The sequence below is a fragment of the Urocampus carinirostris genome, chromosome 6 (assembly GCF_059441175.1).
Source record: "Urocampus carinirostris isolate Australia breed hairy pipefish chromosome 6, RoL_Ucar_1.0, whole genome shotgun sequence".
Taxonomy (NCBI): Eukaryota; Metazoa; Chordata; class Actinopteri; order Syngnathiformes; family Syngnathidae; genus Urocampus; species Urocampus carinirostris.
In genome coordinates, this window is record NC_142354.1 from 26,444,397 (window position 1) to 26,461,505 (window position 17,109).

The 17,109-nt window shown below is 38.6% G+C and overlaps 1 protein-coding gene across 3 annotated transcripts; it reads right to left on the reverse strand.

Moving 5' to 3' along the window:
• Positions 1–939: 939 nt before the first annotated feature.
• On the reverse strand, positions 940–13,554 carry gata1a (GATA binding protein 1a). 3 transcript variants are annotated; one of them, XM_088338501.1, is made up of 6 exons: positions 13,387–13,554; positions 6,482–6,696; positions 4,951–5,424; positions 2,936–3,081; positions 2,730–2,855; positions 940–1,369 (listed from the first exon to the last, which is right to left on the reverse strand). In XM_088338501.1, exons 2-6 carry the CDS (start codon positions 6,693–6,695, stop codon positions 1,091–1,093), a joined length of 1,239 nt encoding a protein of 412 aa, XP_088194627.1. In that variant the 5' UTR covers position 6,696; positions 13,387–13,554; the 3' UTR covers positions 940–1,090. The 3 variants fall into 3 exon arrangements, with proteins under 3 accessions (XP_088194627.1, XP_088194625.1, XP_088194626.1); XM_088338499.1 differs by lacking the exon at positions 13,387–13,554 and adding an exon at positions 11,609–12,967; XM_088338500.1 differs by lacking the exon at positions 13,387–13,554 and adding an exon at positions 8,329–8,441.
• Positions 13,555–17,109: the final 3,555 nt, after the last annotated feature.

A 17,109-nucleotide genomic window follows, 5' to 3' on the forward strand; every position in this document is an offset into this window, starting at 1 on the left:
TTTGCTATTTTACACTTAAGTTTTCTTTTGTAATTTAAGAAGGAAGATAATACTGTACTCATCTTTTTTGCTGATAATCTTACAGATTTAAAGTTGTATTTGTTACTTTACTGGCAAAACTAATTTAAAAATATTGTAAAATAAGGTAAATAATACTCAAAAACTGCAAATATTTTTGTAGATTATTTTGCAGATTTAAGTCATAGATTTTCTTACCTCACTCAAAAATACAAGTAAAAAATGATATAAAATAAAACAACAAGTAATGTAATACTTAAAATAATTCTGTTAAGTTTATTTTTTCCATTTGACGACAACATTTAAAAAATATGGCAAAATTAGATTAAAATCAGAAAACTCTTCAGATAATTTTGCTGATTTGAAATATATTTTCGTAATTTACAGGAAAAAAACTGTAGATGTTAAAATCTAAGAATATTTGTATTTACTTGTTATTACTTCTTACAAAAAAAAACTATTGAAAAAAGTTTTATGTAGATCTTGATATCCCCCTTGTGGCATAAACCGCTATCCTAGCATAAAGTATTCAAAACTTGGTTCAACGTGTTCAGTACAGCAAATAATATACACAAATCTGAGCAAAATAAAATAAATTAAAATGTTCCGAAAAAGCCTATTTACTTTTCTAACTAGAAATTTTCATAGTTATATTTTAACATTTCTACCATTCTATCTCTACCTACCCATCCTTCTACCTATCCACCTATCTATCTACCTATCTATCTATCTATCTATCTATCTATCTATCTATCTATCTATCTATCTATCTATCTATCTATCTATCTATCTATCTATCTATCTATCTATCTATCTATCTATCTATCTATCTATCTATCTATCTATCTATCGATAAAGCTGATTATTTCGCTGGCTACCGTTGAGGGCTATGATCCTCGAAAATAAATGTACACTCATTCATCACATTTAATTTCACACATTTTATTCTGCAAGCGGAACAGAGTGTCATATGCAACTAACTTTAGACCGTGATTGAATAAAACACAAAACCCGTACATCCCGTTTGATTCTATTTACATCACAAATCACCTTCCCTTCGCTTTCAATCACACTAAACAGGAACCATGCCCACGTTACTGCGGTGGTACTGTAAGGGAGCAGGGGAATGTAGCGCCGAGGGGCCCGCTAGCAGGTGGTGTCCGTGGCTGTATGTCAGGAGGGCGGCGGGGCCGAGGGAAAAGGGACCCCCGTCGTCCTCGGATGGGTGCGGCTGGGGGGCCTCGGCGAATGATTCCAACATGGCTGCCTTTTTACTCTTCTTGTTCTTGCTGGACACTTTCCTGTTACGGGTCTGAATGCCTTCTTTTTTCATGGTGAGGGGACGGTTGATCTGCAGAGAAGAGTTTTTTGAACAAGTCCATCCTTCCGTCCTTCCTTTCTCCTTAGATTTGTTCTAGCTAGCTAGCTTCGAACCATTTTACCTTTCTCGGCAGCTACTTTTGAAGACTTTAACAATTGTAGTTGGCAAGTTACCCATCCAAATTAGAACATTTTTACCTTTTTAGCTAGCTATTTTTGAATCTTTTTTAATTCTGTATAGAGACTTTACTAGCTACCTAGGAACCTTGGTTTATTTCTTGCTAGCTACACTTGTATCTGTCTTTCTGTCCGTTTATTGACCATTGCACGGAGGATTCCTCCCCAAGTCCAGCACCCTGAGGCTATACGCTAAGAGGAAAAAGGAAAGCCAAGGGCTAGTGAGCATCAATGCCACGGTACAGGATGAAATATTGGAAAAATCCTAATGAAAGTGTAGAGGAGTAGGAGCAGACATCCTGGAGGGACAAGACCCTACATGGAATGTACCACCATATGATAGGGAAAGTGACAGACATCAAGATATTCTACCAGTGACTGGAAAATGCAGGACTGACAGAGGCAGAGAGGCTCTGATCATAGCAAACCAATAACAAGCCACAAGCACAAAAGCAATAGAGGCCAGGATCTACCAAAAAAGACCAGACCCAAGATCCAGACTGTGCTAATACACCCCTTAAACAGTCCAGCACATTGTGGCAGGTTGTGTAAGATGTTAGCTGGATCAGCTTACATGGGGAGGCACAACCAAATAGCTTGGATAGTACACAAGAACATCTGCAACCAGTATGTTATGGAAGTACCCAAATCCCACAAAAGGGTTGCTGAGAACAACTAGACCAAGATTGTGAGGGACTTTAGCTTCCTGACTGACAAGCAGCTCCTGGCTAACCAACCGGACATAGTGGTGGTAGACAAAGAGCGGATAGGAGTGGCAATAATAGATGAGATGATCTCAGATGACACCAACATCATGAACAAGGAACACGAAGAACTGGAGCATTACTAAGCATTGAAAGAGCAACTGAAGCCATTTTGGAAAGTCAAGGCCAGCGTGGTCCTCGAAAAATGGAAGAGTAGCTCCAACAGATCCCTGGAACAACATCTGAGGCCTTAGACCAGAATAGTGCAGTTATAGAAACAGCTAAGATACTGCGCAGGACCCCTAAAACTCCCAAGGATATATATGTATATATTTCTGTCTCTGTGGTTTGTATTCTTCCTTGTGCTCTGTAGCACCTGTTTTGGTCTCACTACACAATAAAGCAACATCTAGTGGTCAAATAATACACACTGTCCCTTCAAATCTGAAAGTTTTATCTATATTATGAACTTCAAAGTCATAAGGAATAAACGACAAGTCAAATACTCACATTGTGGAGTTTAAAGTAGAGTCCACAAGCGTTACAAACGGGTTCCCCATTTGCATTGCGTCTCCAAAGCGTCGTCGTACTGGTTTGGCAGTTGGCACACTGCGTCCCCGCACGCTTGCTGACAATCTGAGAATACAGTAATACTTTTTGTCAGAGGACGCTAATAACTTCCCATTTCTCCCTCCCCTCTCAGAAATTCAACATACGAGTCTCTTCTTGGGTCGAATCAGAGGTCGGTTCTGGCCGTTCATCTTGTGGTACAGTCCACATGCGTTACAAAGGTAGTGACCCGTGCCATCGCGGCGCCACAGGGGGGTCGCTGTGGCCCCACAGTTGACACACTCTCGAGCCTCTGTTCAAACCAAATTGCATCGTATGAAATTCACAAACGTCTACAAGACTGGGTTATATCTTTGTAAGATGTGGTGAGGGACTGTTGGAAATGTTGTACCAGGTCAGCCTACGGTTTTGTGAATTAATTGCACCAGTTTGATAGACAGTAATGCATATTTTACCTTATTAAAAAAATATAGAATGTCCTAGGGAAGAGGAAGTATAGATAGGCAACGTATTGGTGCAGAAGGGATACCAGTTTTGTTTTTTTACAGAGACCCCTGGCTACTTCGCGCTTTAGTTATTGCCGGTTCACTCCTTTGCGAGGGGGGGGGGGTGTTATAGAATAAAAAACAAGAACATCGAATGCCTCCCGCACCAATGGGGAACGTTTCGGGCAGCCATGAGTTACGCCCATTGGCCAGCACCCCTTGACTTGAGGACTTCGATGCTGATCGGCCAAGTCAGATCATAACATCTTTCATTTGACTGGATACCTGCTCTGCGTTATTCCAAATCTCGCTGAGAAGAGTGTCCCGCGCCTTTGTCATGCCGCCTAAGCGATGCGTCTGCCGAACACTTTGTCCCTCTCTTTCGCTTTCATTTTCTCTGTCAGCAGAGCTTTGATCAAGGAGCGTCCAAAAAAAATTGACTGATTTAAAATGTGTACTGGGTTTCAATTAGTTTTCTATCTCTTTTTCTCTCTCTTTCCCTCTTTCTCCTCTCTTTTGCTGGGTTGGTAAGGCGGCAAGTCCACTCTAATGAGGGCTGCAAAATAAAGTTTAAAAGATAAAGGATGACAATATTTCCTGTATTTTTACGTTCACAGGTGGTTCAGGTCCCCATTACGTGTGAAAACTGACAGATCTCTGTACTTTTTGTTTCCGCTTTTTTTAATAACCATTAATTTTTTTAGGAGAACAAAGGAATTTCATGTACTAGTGGTATCATCTGGTATGTGGTTATTGATATCGATGACAACCAAAGACTAAGTCTCGGTCTTTTATTACAAATCCCCCTACCAGATTTTTTTCATTTCTTTGTGTTTATCAGTATTTGATTGAAGTCATCAGTAATTTCATTTGCATTAAAGACTCAACCAATTGGATTCCAGACACATCAAATTATTTTGTCAGCTTTCTAGGTCTAGACTATTGAATGTTAAAACTATATCAAGTTAAAGCTTTAACTTAAGATCCTTAGAGTAGCATTAAAGCTTTAACTCGAGTTTATTTGTCTTAAAGTTTTATACAATTGAATTTGTGGAACATCAAATTGTTTTGTCAATTTCCAAAGTCTAAACTAGTAAATGTTACAAAAATATCAAGCTAAAGCTTTAACTCGAGTTAACTCAAAGCAGCATTAAATCTTTAACTCAATTATTTTCTATTTGTCTGTCCGTACGTCCGCCCGTCTGTCTGCTTTACTTCAAGTTTATTTGTGTTAAAGCTTTAACCATTTAAAGTACGGTATTAATATTTGAAGGTCTCACACAACAAATTGTTTATCAGTCTTCAGTCTATTGAATGTTACAAAACTATCAATATACATTTTTAACCTGAGTTTATTTGCAACCAACCCAAAATACGGGCCGTGAATTATTTAATCCGGCCTGCCATAAATTTAAAAAAATTATGTCAAAAAAGAACTGAGTCTCTAGTTCATATCTATCAAAGGTTATGATCTTTTGAAGAAATGCAAACTAAATGCTCTCTCCGGCTGCCAGAGGGCAGTGTGGAGTTTGTATAGCATCGTGAGTTGATTCTGGTGTAAAACTGCGTTCACTCGACTGTTTAACGCATTCAATGCCATTTAACCGTTTGCAGTTCTAATATTTGAATTTCCGACGCAGGAAATGCATTTGTCGGGAAAATGTGTCGGTTCTGACCTGGTGTGGATATTCTCATCTTATTGTGAAGTTTGGGGGAGTACGTGGGACTCATCCAGGCACCGGGGCTAGTGTAGTAGTTTCCGGCAACATACTCTGACGGGCTGCCCACGTACGGGTTGTAAGGCCCGAGTACGTGCGACGTGGATGGGTAGATGCTCCCGATGGCTGGGGTCAAGTTGAGAAAGGCACCGCAGGACGTGGGGCCCCCCAGTGGGCTCATTCGCTCAGCCTTGAGGGCCTCCTGAGGCTCGGGGCTTTCTCCAAGTGGGGGCGAATATGCGTCCCTGGAAGGGGTGAGTGAGGCGGAAGAGACCCCGGAGAAAAAAGAGGCAGGGAACACCGTTTTGGATAGAGGGCTGCCGCTCCAGGGGCCGTCTGTTGGATTGTAAAGGGACCCCAAGGAGTGACCTGAGGGCCCGTCCAGTAACTGAAGGTTGCTGAGGAGACTCGGTGAGGAGAACACCTGGCGAACTTTTGGAGAGAAATACAGGTTGTTGAAAAAATGAAAAATAAATTGTGTGGTAATTAAAATAATGCATCCACAAAATTTATGTAAGAACATAGTACCTGTCCTGAAATACAAAGTCACGATACTTACAAAAAAAAAATTGGGGCCAAAATGGAGTGATGGAAGACTTAAAAAATATCTAACTTTCTGGATTATTTTATAGGTTAAGTGTGTAAGGGTTAGGACGGTTAGGGGTGGGGTTTAGGTTTAGGAGGTTTGGAGCAGTTAGCTGTAAAGAGTGTTAGGGACTAGGTTTAGGAGGGGGGTCAGGGTTTTTAAGGGTTATACTCAGTGTAGTTAAAGTTAGTGGGGTTAGGGATTATGGTTGTTTGTAGTTAATTTGTTTCCAACAAAATGACCCAATTCGTACATCAATTTATGCATTATCTGGACCGCTTATCCTCAGTCGGGTCGCGGCGGTGCTGGAGCCCATCCAGTGGGCAGTGGGCAGGGGACACCCTGAACTGCTTGGCAGCCAGTCGCAGGGCACACAGAGACTAGACAACTCACTCGCTCATTCACACTTAGGGACAATTTGGACCGGCCAATTAACCTGACATACATGATTTTGGGAATGTGGGAGGAAACCGGAGTGCCCAGAGGAAATCCACACAAGCACAGGGAGAACATGCAAACTCCACACAGGAAGGTTCAAACATAACCTAAATTTCAGGCTTTTTTGTTATATCAAATCCTACAGATATAATCCCAGAGTGTGTTTTACACAATGTCTTACTATTATTTAGGTTATAATGACCAGACTATAAATTTGGAAATAAAATTACCAAATTTGGGGGATGGGGAGACAGTTAATTTTCGGGGGTTTATTTGAAACCAATTACTCTTTTTGTGGTTTGGTTGAGACATGACATTTTTTGTGGTATCAAAAAACACATCCCAATATTTTATGTGTTAAAAAATGACCCGATTATTTAAGTTGTTTTAAAATGATCATAAGTTGATATGTTTAAGCGCCCCATATCAAAGAGTTTTTTTTTTCATTTTTTTTTTCAAACTGACCTGAACTGTTCTTGAAGGCGGACATCGCCCGATTCTGGCCGGGGCTGGAGAAAAAGGACGAGAGGTTTGTGTAATCTGCGTCTTGTCCGGAGAAGAAAGCGTCTCCGTCCTCGCTTGGCCCCAACAAACCGGACTCAGATGAGAAGCCCGCCAGAGGATCTGAGCCTAGCAGCGATGAGGACCCCCAATGAGACGACTCTGACGAATCCTCCATGCTGTTTTGGTGGACATACAGATATTGTCAATGCCAGTGGAAACGGTGTCGCTCTTGCCTTTTTGCGAATCAAAGCGTCGAAATTAAGGACTGGGGGCCAGATGTTGCCCTACCTTTCATCGTATGAGGTCCAATAAACATGGGATTGTTTTTTCTTTCATTTTGGGAGATTATACAGTAAAAATATTTTTAATTTTTTCCCACTGATGAATTTATAGACCAATTAGACACTCAAAACAAGGAGAGAAGACATTAATAACATTTGAACTTACAAGGAGAACAGGGGAGAGCCCAACCCTGAGATAAGAAATTCCAACCCGTTCTAAAAGCTCTCCCATGAGTCATTTCTTTTTTATTAAATCTCCTAGGTTAGAAAAGCAGATCTACCCTAAAGTGTGTGGGGGTCAAAGAACAGCAGCGATATTGGCTGGACATGACAATGATGTAAAAAGTGTATACTAGACAAAAGAACAAACAAGAGTGCACAATAATGGTCAAAATAACGAATTGCGTCCCATGAAATCTCCTTTAAATGTGTCCTGTATTACAAATTGAATAAATATATTCCCCCCTTTAATTTCAGAATATAATAATATAATGCATGCTTTTCACAGTCATTTTTAAAGGGACAGCGTGTATCATTTGACCGTCAGATGTTGCTGTATTGTGTAGTGAACGTTGGTTGCATTTTGTTTATGATTAATTCACTTTTTGTTACATCACAGGAAACAAAATGGTGATTCATATTAATATTAATGTATTAAAAAATCTCAACCACATTGCAGATAAAAAGAAAATCAAAGGAGATGAAAATATATGATATTTAAGTCTGTAAAATGAAACCGCACGATAATAACACCAAGGAGATATTAAAAGGATGATAAAATAATAAATAGCACTAAATACAGCCCATTTGCAGCCCACCAATTGTATTTATTTTAATAAATGGGGAAAGTGCATTTTTGAAACATCCAAAGATGCAAAAATTTCATTAAAAAAAATTGAAATTAAAAATAAAGGAAAATTTGCCTTTTAAAATGACCGTATAATCATGTCCTGTTAAGTCAAGTCATGTTTATTTGTGACGTCCTTAGTCACAAGGAGTCTCAAAGGGCTGCACAGACCACAGACTATTGCAAACTACAGACTATTATGACACCATCCCGTGATCTAAAACCTACTTGAGGGAAAGGAAAAACTCAAAAAAAACTCAACATGAGGAAAATCGAACAAACCTTGAGAAGGGACCGCACATGAAGTAATCCCCCTTCCCGGATGACCAGACGGCCATGGAGGTTGAAACAATAAAATTAAAAGTAAAATGCTGATTTTTTTAAGTACAATATAAAATCAAAATAAAATCAAAAAATACTGTTTTGGTTTATTTGGTAAATGTGGGTGAGATGAATAGGTAAATTTTAAAAACTGAATGAAAATAATGAATACATTTAATAAGAATCACCAAACAAAGAGTTAAGTACATCAAACAATATTTAAACAATGAAATAACGAAATTAACAAAAAAATAAATATATAAACAAACAAAAACAGATCAGTAAATACATTAATATTCTGGGAGTACTGTAAAATATATACTAAAGTGTCAGTAGTTGTGTGTTAAGTGTCGTCCTACCTTTAGATCTTTGATATAATACTTAAGTCACACGCGGTCTAAAGTTGAGGATAAAATAAGCTTAAAGGTTCCAAAACTTGACTGTCCTCGAATGCGGAAAAAAAGAAAAAAAAGACCTGCGACCATCAGTAAGGTTTAAGGCCCTCAGTGTGGGAGGGATTGGGGGCAACTTTCAGAGACACACCCCCAGCAACCACAGAAACACAAAAAATATATTATTTTGAAAAGTGCATCGAACCTAATTCCTGCAATAATAACTAAAGAAGAGAGTTTTATACATTTCATCGTTCTCCTTGCATTTCATAATTTGAATGAAATGCAGATGATTAAAATTAAATTACTGTGAGATGAATGCAAGTTTAATACTGAATACTCGTTCACATTGAGTTTGAGAGACGAACGAAATAATATAAATATGAATAGACGATGTAAAACATTGGAAAGATGCAGTTCCATATGTCAAGATGGAACCGCCGTGCCACTCACTCAGCAGTGCCGCCACTCGCCTTTGTTCATTTTCTGTTTTTAGGGAAATTCCAAAATTCCAATTTACACTTGCGTAAAGTGCATCAATTAAACTATACGGTCAGGTTGCAGGGACAAAAGATAACAAACAGTAATGTCCGCTTTTTAGTGTTGGCAATGTGAAAAATACAAAAAGTTAGCTTTGAGGACGGCGGAGAAGTGTGGAAAAATGACTCACATTTGATACAGAAATATTGGTAAAAGCATTGGTGTGACTTCTTGATAATCTACAATTTTCTTTTGTGGGAGTTATTAATTGGCCATCCGTTTTTGTGTTCATTTGAACATGCAGATTACATGTTTGTGGATTGTCTTAGCCCAAAGTGGAAGAAGGAAAGGGATGAAGGAAGGAAAAGAGGAAGGAAGGAAGGTAGAATGGAAGGAAGGAATAAATGGAGAAAGAAAGAAAGAAAGAAAGAAAGAAAGAAAGAAAGAAAGAAAGAAAGAAAGAAAGAAAGGATGGAAGGAAGGAAGGAAGGAAGGAAGGAAGGAAGGAAGGAAGGAAGGAAGGAAGGAAGGAAGGAAGGAAGGAAGGAAGGAAGGAAGGAAGGAAGGAAGGAAGGAAGGAAGGAAGGAAGGAAGGAAGGAAGGAAGGAAAGGGATAAATGAAGGAAAGGGATAAATGAAGGAAGGAAGGAAGGAAGGAACAAAGGAAGGAAGAAAGAAAGGAAGGAAGGAATGAAGCAAGAAAGGAAAGAAGGAAGCAAGCAAGGAAGGAATGAATGAATGAAGGAAGGAAGGAATGAAGAAGGAAAGGGATAAATGAAGGAAGGAAGGAAGGAAGGAAGGAAGGAGATAATAAAACTCTTATTCTTGTCTGCTAGCTTAACAGTTGTACATTTGTGAAAACACCAACATCAGCAGGTGTGGCCAATCAACATCAGCCAAGTGTCACATGAGTGAAGCCACCAAACAATTTTGGCCAAATAGCATCGCATCATTTTAGGTTAACATTAACAAAGTGAAAAATTGACGTTTATATTCACAAAGAACCAAATTAAATCTTTATTCACAAGGCTTGATATTTTTGTCATCAGGATTCAATCTTGCTTTCTGCTAGCATACCAGCTGTTAGCATTTTTGCAGGATATCAAGTCGCAATGGCCGAACCTGAATTAAAACGCTGTTAGTCATTCTGATCTGAAAACAACAGGCGGGGTTGATTGAGTAAATTTGAAATCTTAAAAAACATCGGATTTCATGTGGTAGTTGTGTAGTGAAAGGAAGTCCGTCTCTTTTTAGAGAACCGGCTTTTTCGTCTCAACTCATTAAAGAGAGACGGCTCTCAAACGGCTCACTTGCTTTGATGCATTATATTACAAATTATTATGTTGTATAAAGAAGTAAAGAAAAAAAAGGAAGTATAAAAGGAGAAATTGAAAAAAGACAGGTTTGTGGTTATCCCTTTAATCAGTATATTACCAACAATAATTTAATGCAGAAAATGAATTTGTAATTTGAATAAGAAAATGTATTATTCTACTTAATTATATTTGCATGTATTTTTTCCTTCTACAGTGAACGTCCAAACTACTTCATTTTTGAACTTTTTTTTTATAATAAACCTCATTCATGTCGAGCAACTCAGTATCAAAATGTTAATAACAATATATACGATATAACGAAACACATGTACAATATAACATGTTAAACTACATAAATAAACACGAATGGAAAAAAAATATGGTTGAAAGATTATTTTGTAAGGGAAAATACGACAGTTTGTAGTGGCATGGAGTCGTGGAGGTTGACAGGTATGGGCTTTACACTAAACTCTTATAAAATCATGACACACATTTTAAGTAAGCTAGTTAAAACATCAAAATCCACCCAAGAAAAGCACTGGTCTCTGCAACTTTATTGACGAAAATGTCATTGTCTCTTGACATGAGTTTCTATTCAGAGTACAGCAGCATGAAGACAGTGAGCTTCTTAGCAGAGTTTTCACACGTTTTAAAGCAGAGAAGCTCGGCTCACATGCAACCTGAGTACAGGAAAGGGTCAACAGGAACTTAATGTCAGCCTAATGACTTGGTAGGCATCTTTGAGGAGGTTATATTATGAGAAAACCTGCTTTTTCTTCTTTTTCATTTCTTTTTTCCTTCCTTTTTCTCAATTTCCTTGCATTCATTTTATTCTTCTAACCTTTTACTTCTTTTTCCTTCCTTTATTGTTGATTTTCGTCTCTTATTGCATTTATTTTTTTTTCTTCTGTTCATTGTTGTCTTTTTTTCCATTTAACGGGCAGCTTTATTTGTCCCCTAAAAGTACTTTTGTGCATAATTTTACATCATGCTTTTTTAACATATGGATAAAAACAACAAAACAATCTGAAGAGGCTTTTAGGATCCGAAAGAGCCGTCTCGTTTTCGTCAGGAATGAAAGAGCAGCTTCTCGAAGAAGAGACGGATTCCCATCACTTTGAGTTCATTTGAGTGAGAGGAGCTACCCGGTGAGGGCATTTAATTGCCAAATTCTTCCAACACATAGCACAACACACTACCGGGGACACACAGATGACAGGCAAAAAATGCAAGATGAGTGAAAATAATGCAAACAGTCCTTTTAACGCGTTTCTTTTTATTTTCCTGACTTTCTCGGCTCCAACTAGCACTTTTCTACCCTCCGTCATACCTGACTCATATTATTTGCACTTTTCTGTGTTAATTTTACAGCTGCAGAGAAAAAGAGTGACGTTGGGCTAAACCAACTTACAATTTAGGACGGGAGAATACCCCCACATGGTAAAACTCACCTCATCTGCTACAATCTTGGCGTTGCGCTGAATGTGGCCAAATAACTGACCAGAGAATGAATCCACGTTCAAATGGATGGGACCGCTTAAGATCATGTGATTGCACAAAGGTTGGTTTGTATGTATAGAATAAAATAGAACAACCTTTTCACGATGAAACTTAAAAGCAAGCAGGAAAACTAGAGTGATGGTCTCCAACCATTTTCAGGCTGAGAGCTATTTTTTGTTACTAATTAGAACAAAGGGAACTCACTTTGGGGGTCAGCACGGCGCCGCAATGGTTAGCGCGTGTACGGCACAGTTCTGAGGTCATGAGATCGATCCTCCTGTGTGGAGTTTACATGTTCTCCCTGTGCTTGTGTGGGTTTCCTCCCACATTCGAAAAACATGCATGTCAGGTTAATTGGACGATCTGAATTGTCCCTAGGTGTGAATGAGCGAGCGAATTGTCTGTCCCTATGTGCCCTGCGACTAGCTGGCAACCAGTTCCCCCGCTCCAGTACCCCCGCGACCCTAGTGAGGATAAGCGGTGCAGATGATGGATGGAACTCACGTTTTCCAATTTCTGAAATAGCAACTTAGCTAGATGACTTGCTAAATAGCTAAAAAGTAGCTTGATAGTTAGCTAGATAGGGAAACTGTCACGTCTGGCGCGGTTGCCATGGCGCCAAGTTGGTTCCAGCCAGGTGGCGCCGGATTCTGGCGCGGTTGCCTCGGCGCCCAATTGGCCCCGCCCATGGACACCGGCTGAGGCGCATTGACCGATTGCTTTTGGAGTACTTAAACGCGTTCCTTCTAACTGTGCTTTTCTGGAGCGTTTGTTATATTTGTTAAACCTGGTTAAACTCTGTGAGACTTATGTAAGTCTTCTGTTAAATCCTGTTAAATGCCAAGTTCTGTGAATATGCCCGTATTTGATCCTGTTTGTTTTTGGTCTGATCCGTTTGTTTTTGGACATTCTTTTCTTTTGAGTGGATTTCTAATCCACTCCTGCGACCATCGATTCCTGTATCGATTGTGCGCCCTCCTCCTCTTCCCCTAATAAATTGTGAGTACGTCTACGCGAATGGGTCCTTTCCTGTTTCCTGCTCCGCTACGTGACAGAAACAGCTAAAAAGGGAGCTCTATATAGCGAGCTAAAAGAATAAAAAGCCAATTAAATAGCCAGATAGAAAGAGAAAAAACAAAAACCAGGATATCTAGCAGAGAAATAGGCCAACATGGAGCAAAAAATAGGAAATGTAAGCTAGATACCATGCAAAAAAATGTAAAATGCTAGGTAGACAGCTTGCTAAATAGCTAAAAAGGCAGGAAAGCTAATAAGACAGATTCCTAGAAAAAAAAAACCTGCACATTTTTTTTGCTCATTTGCTTCATAAGAAGTATGAATTGGGATTTAGTTTGTTGTATTTCCTGTAAAATAAAAAAGATGAATAAAAAGATGTATAAATACATTTGTTTAATTAACGAATAGATTCTCATTCTATTCTCTTAATGAGTTGCCTAAAAATGATTATCAATAGTTAACTTATCTTGTTATTACTATGTTGTTACCAGGTTAATCATTAAAAATAGGGTTAAATAGACTCAGTCAACCAATAAAATAAATAATTTTACTAGAAAATCCCAGTGACCCAGCACTGGTGACTTATCTTCAGAACCGTTCGGCGGGCACCTCAACTGTCCTCAGGGGGCACCCTTATTGCCCCCGGGCACCACGTTGGACACCTCTGAACTAGAGGAAAAATCCCGTAAAACATTTCTTTAACTGCACTTACATTTTCAGGACGATGACGTTAGCCAGACGAGCCCGACTGGGCAGGGATGTGGCTTATGTCTTGGTGTGAGTGGGCTGCTCTGCTAAGATAAGTGCTTATCAAGATGGAAAGAGGAGGCCAAACATGTAACGCTGTCATAAGTCAAATCACTCATACCCGTTGGACCAGGGGTCTCCAGCGGGGTGCCCGCGGGCATCAGGGTGCCCCCTATAGGACACCTGAGTGGCCCACGTACCTGTTCTGAAAATAGCTCACCAGTGCTGGGTTGATGTGAGTTTCTGGTAAAATGATATTTATGTTGGTCGACTGAGTCCATCTTTTTTAATAATGAACCTGGTAATTAAACAGTAATGACATGGTAATAACATGATATTTAAGAAATTTGAATAATTTCCAATTCATGGGTTTCATGGAATAAAACATCAGTTCAAGTATTGACAGATATTTTTAAGTTTTTATTTAAGAGAGTAGAATGACAACCTATTTATGTATTAAACATATTTTTATTGTTGTTGTTTTTTACAGGAAATTAAATAAAATAATGGGTTTTATAAGGCAAACAAGCAAAAAATGTGCAGTTTTTTTCAACCTAGCTATCTGACTACCTTTTTTTTAACTTTGTAGCTCGCTATCTTCCTACCTTTTTAGCGAGCTATCTAGCTAGCTTTTTACATTTTTTTGCATGCTATCTCACTTACATTGTAACTTTGTTGCCAGTTATTGAGCTAGATATTGGGCTCATTTCTAGCTAGCTATCTAGCTTTGTTTTTAGCTTTAGTTATTAGTTAGTTTTTACGTGTTTAGCTTTCTAAACAATGATCAAGCTACATGGTTAGCTCCTTAGCAAGCTATCTAGCTAACATTTGACATTGTTTTCTAGTCTAGTCGTCAAGCTAAATTTTGGCCTCTTTTTAGCTAGCTATCTAGCTTTGTTTTTAGCTTTCTTTCTGACTATCCAGATGTTTCTTTAAAATATAGCTAGGTACCTAGCTATATTTAAATTTTTTACCTGTTTAGCTCTCCATCTAACTATCAAGCTACCTTCTAAGCTACTTAACAAGGTATTTAGGTAGCTTTTGACAATTTTTTTTTGCATGCTATCCAGTTAGCATTGTACCTTTTTGCTAGTTGTCAAGCTACATTTTGGGCTTTTTTTCTAGATAGCTATCTAGTTTAGTTTTTAGCTATCTTTCCAACCTTTTAGATGACTTTTTTTGGCTAGCTATCTAGCTGTATTTTAGTTTTTTACCTGTTGAGATTTTTATCCAACTATCAAGCTACCTTTTTAGATACTTAGCAAACTACCTAGCTAGCTTTTGACATTTTTCGTGTGCTATTTAGCTAACTTTGTACATTTTTTGCTCGTTATCAAACTATATTCTGGTCTCCTTTCTAGCCAGCACTCTAACTTTGTTTTTAGCCTTCTTTCCGACTATTTACATGGATTTTTACTCTTTTAGCGAACTATCGAGCTTTATTATAGTTGTTTACCTGTTCAGCTTTCTACTTAACTATCAAGCTACCATTTTAGCTACTTAGCAAGCTATCTAGATAGCCTTTGACACTTTTACATGCTATATAGCTTATATTTGACAGTTTTTTTGCTAGTCATCAAGCAAAGTTCTGGTTTCCTTTCTAGCTAGCTTCATTTTTAGCCTTCTTTCCGGCTATTTAGATGGCTTTTTACTCTTTTAGCGAGCTATCGAGCTTTATTATAGTTGTTTACCTGTTCAGCTTTGTACTAAACTATCAAGCTACCATTTTAGCTACTTAGCAAGCTATCTAGCTAGCCTTTGACACTTTTACATACTATCTAGCTAATATTTGAGTTTTTTGCTAGTCATCAAGAAAAGTTCTAGCCTCCTTACTAGCTAGCTTCATTTTTAGCTTTCTAGCTGACGATTTAGATGGCTTTTTACTCTTTTAGCGAGCTATCTTGCTGTATTTTAGTTTTTTACATGTTGAGATTTTTATCTATCAATCTACCTTTTTGGATACTTTGCAAACTACCTAGCGAGCTTTTGACATTTTACGTGTGCTATTTAGCTAACTTTGTACATTTTTTGCGAGTTATCAAGCTATATTCTGGTCTCCTTTCTAGCCAGCCGTCTAACTTTGTTTTTAGCCTTCTTTACGACGATTTAGATGGCTTTTTACTCTTTTAGCGAGCTATCTAGCTCTATTTTAGTTGTTTACCTATTCAGCTTTCTACTTAACTATCAAGCTACCATTTTAGCTACTTAGCAAGCTATCTAGCTAGCCTTTGACACTTCTACATGCTACCTAGCTAACATTTGACAGTTTTTGCTAGTCATCAAGCAAAGTTCTGGCCTCCTTTTTAGCTAGCTTCATTTTCAGCTTTCTAGATGACGATTTAGATGGCTTTTTACTCTTTGAGCGAGCTATCTAGCTGTATTTTAGTTTTTACCCGTTTACCTTCCTAGCAAACTATCAAGCTACCTTTTTAGCTATTCCGCGAGCCATCTAGCTAAGTTGCTATTTTCGAAATTCACATCAAACTGGGTGCCCGTTGCGCTATTCAATAACATAAAGTAGCTCTCAGACCCCCTTCGTCTCCATGCGCTGGACAGGAACGTCCGCTCTTAAGCATTGCAAATGGGACTCGTTCCATTAGACACGTCTCGGTGTTATTGGACTAAGTGTCGCCTCTTTTGGAGACTAGTCGTTCACAGGAAGGGATGACACTCATTTGCTGTGGTGTGTCAGTGAATTCAGAGGAGTGACGAACAATTCTCGGGAAATTAACTTGAGTGGAGGCAGTGCTCTTATCTCTGCAGCGCAGGGCCACCGGGACAGAGTGAAAACACGCACGCACCTACTTAACTTTCACTCAAGCGGCTGTTTGTTGGCTCCTTACACTTAATGTATTACATTTGAAGAAGAAAGACTGGAAATGTTGAGCAAAAAAAAACTTGTTTTCTGCACCTAGGCTGTAGAGGACAGACAGTGAGCATGCAGCATCGTTAAGTTGTTTTATTTCAACCATCGTGTATGGGTCTGTGTATTTGCGATCCGGAAGTGATTAAAAAATTTGGAAATTTGTATTTCTTTATTGTCAGTTGAATAGCAAATTAAGCATATGCTCCTTCCTATTCCTTTTCGGACATGTTACGTTCACATTGCTTTTTGTTTTTGACGTGTTATTTAGTTTTACTTTTGTTTTCTCATGTTCAAAATAAAGTTTCATTGCACCTAGAGTTGCAATTTGTTAAATTTCCGTTTCATTTTTCTGAAATTAATATCGACTGTGCAGCCGTTAGTAAAAGTATCGTACAAAGTAATTATTTTTAGTCGTAAACTTATCATAGTCAACAGTCAAAGGAAAATGATCACTAAAATGTCCAAATGTTCTGATGGCATAGGAGCTTGCTCTGACCACTCCACGCAACGGCCCGGTATTGCAGTACCTCCGGGAACGGTGCATTCGCATTGATCGCAGCAAGGCTATAGGGCTAGGACCTTAGCTTGGCCTTTTGGCTGAGAGTAAGTGCCCCGGCTCCTAGGCTTTGTAGCGTATTATGAACTGACTGATAACGGATAATGGATAATGATTTATGAACAAGCTAAATAACCCTTAAAACCCCCCCCCCCCCCCCCCCCCCCTCTGATATTTCAGAATCTTCAAATTAGGAATTACATCTTGGTCCGATAAGATGAATATTAACAGTAATAATTATTTTAAAAATCTAATTACAAAGAGAA